The sequence below is a fragment of the Aptenodytes forsteri genome, unplaced genomic scaffold, assembly GCF_000699145.1.
Source record: "Aptenodytes forsteri isolate BGI_AS27 unplaced genomic scaffold, ASM69914v1 Scaffold94, whole genome shotgun sequence".
Lineage (NCBI taxonomy): Eukaryota > Metazoa > Chordata > Aves > Sphenisciformes > Spheniscidae > Aptenodytes > Aptenodytes forsteri.
The window spans coordinates 1,090,223-1,095,006 of record NW_008795017.1 but is presented as its reverse complement, the minus strand read 5'-3'; the positions used below and the strand labels follow the sequence as shown (position 1 = coordinate 1,095,006).

Sequence of the window (4,784 nt, the reverse complement as noted above, 5' to 3'; positions counted from 1 at the left end):
CCTGAAAGGAGGTTGTAGCGAGGTGGGTGTTGGTCTCTTCTCCCAAGGAACTAGCAATAGGACGAGAGGAAATGGCCTCAAGTTGCGCCAGGGGAGGTTTAGATTGGACATGAGGAAAAATGTCTTTACTGAAAGAGTGGTTAAACATTGGAACAGGCTGCCCAGGGAAGTGGTGGAGTCCCCATCCCTGGAGGTATTTAAAAGACGAGTAGATGAGGCGCTTAGGGACATGGTTTAGTGGGCATGGTGGTGTTGGGTTGACGGTTGGACTCGATGATCTTAGAGGTCTTTTCCAACCTTAATGATTCTATGATTCTATGAAAATCACAGAATCACATATAAGGTTGTGAATTAGTTTACCCCGTTCTCTTGCCTCTTATCTTAGCCAAATTGATTTACGTCAAAATTGTGACTATGTAAATGCCTACGAGCTATACTAACTACTTTAGACCCTTAATGAGTTATGATACAGGTGATCTAAGTATTTTGCACAAATTTTCAGACTTCACCAATCTTGGAACTAAGAGGTATCCCACCTCTGAAACTTAATCCACTGTTAGTTGTTACTACAAATCGCATTTAATCATTATTTTGTTTTCTCTTCTTCACTTTAGGAAGTCAGCCTGAAGGAACAGAACACCAAGTGGGAAATAAAATTAAGTAATTTTTAATTTCCTCTGTTACAGAGCAGTAGACAAGAACTGTCTATATACAAGAAGTGTTCTCCTTTCACAAGATCTTTAGTCTTTCCGTTCAACCCAGAGAATTTTGTTAATTACAGAAATATTTCACTTGACCCTTTGTTCCGTAAGTTTAAAACTTCTTTTTTTTTTTAATATAAACACTACCTTAAACAAAGTTTGGCAGTTCCCACACACTGTAAGGCATCCAATTTTCAATTGCAATTAAAACAAAACTAAAAAGGAAAGTTGAATATGAAATTGTGACAAATCACACAGCAGTCCTTGTGCTTCTTAATACACTGAAGACAATTTTTGGCTCATAAAACTGTCATAAAGAATTTAGATTAATGCTCATCCAGAAATTGCAAACAAACTGCAGGCCTGAAGGTGAATAACCCTTACAGATTACTTTCTAATGGACCAGTTCTCTACGAGTACACCAAAGAGCTACTTTTCAGAAAAAGATATGCCTTAACTTTTCTGACAAATCAATGCACATAAACACTTTGTGGAGTGTAGTCCCCAAGTTAAAACAGGTTGTAATCAATACTCCAAGCTAATCCAATGGAAGCATCATTTCATGTCTCTAATCTAACTACCATCAGATAAAACATGGCACATTGTACTCACTAGCCAAAAAATGTATTAATATTATTGCTCTCCTTGAAAGATATGTGACTTTTGCCTCCTAACATAACATTATATGTATCCTTATATCTTAGAAGTGACCATCAGTTCTAGAATAAAACAGCTAAAATTTTTTACCTTTAAATGTGTTCAGAAAGTCACAGACAAAAACCAAAGAATTGGTAAAAAAAAAAATGTAGTTAATATGTTCCAAATTAACACTTTCAATAAATACCTATTCTGTTGGGTGCAATGCTGAAGTTTTAAAAAATTATTGTATTTTAAATTGTTGGGCTAGGATATGTCTGCCCTAGTATATATCTTTACTTTTGGATACTTTATTCAGAGACAGAAATAATAGGCAGTGAATCTAGAAAAGAGAAGCACCATTGCTTGGTACCATTATCCTCACAGACCTCCTGCAGACTGTCTGCCACAGCCATCTGAACATTAACTTTCAAAGGTTTTTCTGCGAAGTGTAACTTTGAATGGAAAAAACAGTCAGAACTTTCTATTCCTTTTTATGGTTTTTGTAAATACTGCCAAAATAAGAGCAAAATAAAGAACTTTAAATTTAAGTAGATAGAAAACCCTCCTGTGCAACAGTTGAGGCACTAAAATGGTTTTCTGCCTCCTCCATGATGCATACTACATATGTATATGTAGTTTTTACAAGAAACTGATTGATTCAATTCTGCTTTAAATAAACCATTTATTTTTCCCAGTATGACCCTTTCCAAAGGTCATACTCCTCTTAGCCATGTTTGAATTCACTGACTGAAAACTACATGATATTATCAAGCAAGAAGACTTAGAACTCTTTTGTTACATGACTGTTTGAAGAAATGCTCACCCACTGCTCATGTCCATCGGTGGCCAAGCTTGAAGGAGTAAAACCAAGTGCTGAAACTCAGACAGACTGTGACTAGACTCCAGAAGTCCCAGGAAAAGATCATACCTTTTTTCTTCATTTTCAACATCTGTTATCTCTACCTGAAATAAAAAGCAAACAAACAAAAACAGAAAAAAACCAACAGGTTTTTTTTTTAAGAAATCAATGATTTAAAAGCAATCAACAAACTATCTGTGAAAGATATCACTGTTGTAAAACAACACGGGAACACAGTGAACGTAGTTTTCCCAGCAATCCATTTTCTTACCTCCCATTTTCAGTTACATGCAAATAAAACAGAACACACAGGCACTGGGGAATGACTTAGGTGTATGTTCCTAAAACAATGTAACCCCACACAAGTACATTCATTGATTAGTACAGAGGATCTTATCTTTGTGTTCTTCAAACAACCAAAAATCGCTTAAATTTCCTTTTCTCGATACATAGACATATATATACACACACATATATATGTATTTTTAAAGAATGGGAATGTCTAGTGCTTCCCTAATATATATTACTCTCACTCACCTATGAAAATTCAGTAGTTTTATCTGAACTTACAGCATCTAATCTTTTCTCCTGCAGGAAAAGGCCGTAAAAGATGATTCTAAATTAATTTACCTAGCGAAGAACTTTTGGTGACAAGTACTGTAATATTTCTTTGTATAGGTGTTTGAACCTAAGAAAAACAAGAACCCACACCCCATCAGCCAGCCACCAGACAACACTATCTCAGGAAAAGTGTCCGTCTAAGTTTAAAACCTGCAGCTTCCGGCAGGACTTGAATTCACTTCAGTTGATGATAGGTTCTTTTACAGATAATTACTGCTTGCAGTTTGCATGGTAAAAAAGTACAAGGTAAAAGGTCTGACTGTTGAAGGAAGGTTGCTATAAATGAGAACCAACTTGCTACTAAATGAGAAGCAGCTTCTGTTTAAGAGTTTGGCTATCACACTAGGAGGGCTTTCACAAATGGAATAGCTATTCGCTGTCTACCTGACATACAAAAGTTCTTGGAGTTTAAAAATAATTTGTTACAATAACAAGGTAGCTTCCTCTGCATTAGTAACACTTTCTGACACTGAATTTTTCTTCCAAAGTTTGAAATGTTCCAGAATATCAAAACACTTCAGTTTCATCTTATAATTCTGCTGAAGAAACACAGCATTTACTGTTAACTTTTCTGTTTCAGCCCGAGCAGTTCTAAGACATCAAACATGGACAAAGTTTTCCTTAGTTCTACAGCTACTCTAAAAGATTAGAGATCGCATTCCCATCTTTTCAAAGCAACTCTGATACATCAAGGGCAAATTTTTCAAAAGAGGTTGGAAAACAAAGATTACTGACACATTTATTGAGTTGCCTACATAATTTGTGACTTTAAAATATTTAGTGCAGAAAAACTGATCGCTTTTGTCTCCAGGGTACATCTGAAAGCACCATATACTAAAACATTTTAGATAGTGAAGAAATGTTTCTGAGATCCATCTATTTAAAATACTTCTCTGTACTGCAAATGTCACATAGCAGACATCAGTTACCCACCTGTAATTTCCCTAAATTCCATCTATATCTGCTAATAAAAATATTATCATGTTCAATATTTAAATCACAAGGCTGAAAGAGAACGGAGAAGAACAGGGAAGGGTAAAAGGGACATAAGACATGCTAACCTCTAAGGATCAAAAATATTTAGCAATTCAGCAAATTATGTACTATCTAGACAACAGAAGCTCTCACATTGCTTCATCTGTCCCCAAACTCCTTTTTCAGACAACTAGCTCTTTAAATATTTAAACCAAGTAAGTAGCATTCTGGATGATCCACTGAGTACATTTTAATATATTTGCACAAACAGCATGTTACTTCAAAACACGAAGTGTTCAGTTCTCTCTAATGATAACCGTAAAAATGGAAAGAAATAGCACAGACAATAGATGAGAAAAGCTCTCACAGAAATTGAGCCGTTAGTAGCAGAGAGTAGATGAGAGGATCAGACATCTTATTCAATATGAACTGAATTCCAATAATTCTACCTAGTAATGCATCTTTACAGACTCGGGTTTACATATTTTTATGAGATTAATTAATCTAACATTATAATGTTGTGTTTTGGACAGCTGGATCCTTGCAACATGATTGCTCATAACAAAACACATATTAATACGATCAAAGTAAGTCAAAAGAATTACCTTTCTTTTCTCCAAGAGGGGGGTTGGACCAGGTGACCTTTAAAGGTCCCTTCCAACCCAAACTATTCTATGATTCTATGATTCTAAGATGTGCATTTCTGCAATATTTCTTTCTACAATGGCCTTTTTCAAGGTGCCTACATTTCCCACTAAGAGTAATAAAAATAAAGTGAACTTTCTACCGTGTTAGTTATTTATAGTTTTTAAGAAAACTATTGAAAAATTCACTTTTTATATGGCATTTTAAATGCATGTCACTTCCATTTACTGTGAAACAGGTGAGAGTAGAAAGTAGCAACACAGTGTATAAGTATAGAATCACAGAATAGTTTGGGTTGGAAGGGACCTCTAAAGGTCATCTAGTCCAACCCCCCGCAATGAGCA

The 4,784-nt window shown here is 35.3% G+C and overlaps 1 protein-coding gene across 1 annotated transcript in view; it reads right to left on the bottom strand.

Annotated features, from left to right (window-relative positions):
• The window catches only part of NBAS (neuroblastoma amplified sequence), a 219,080-nt gene that overhangs the window by 26,252 nt on the left and 188,044 nt on the right, over positions 1-4,784 (bottom strand). The window contains 1 exon segment of the mRNA XM_009275562.2: positions 2,164-2,303. Coding sequence (XP_009273837.2) covers positions 2,164-2,303 — 140 coding nt within the window.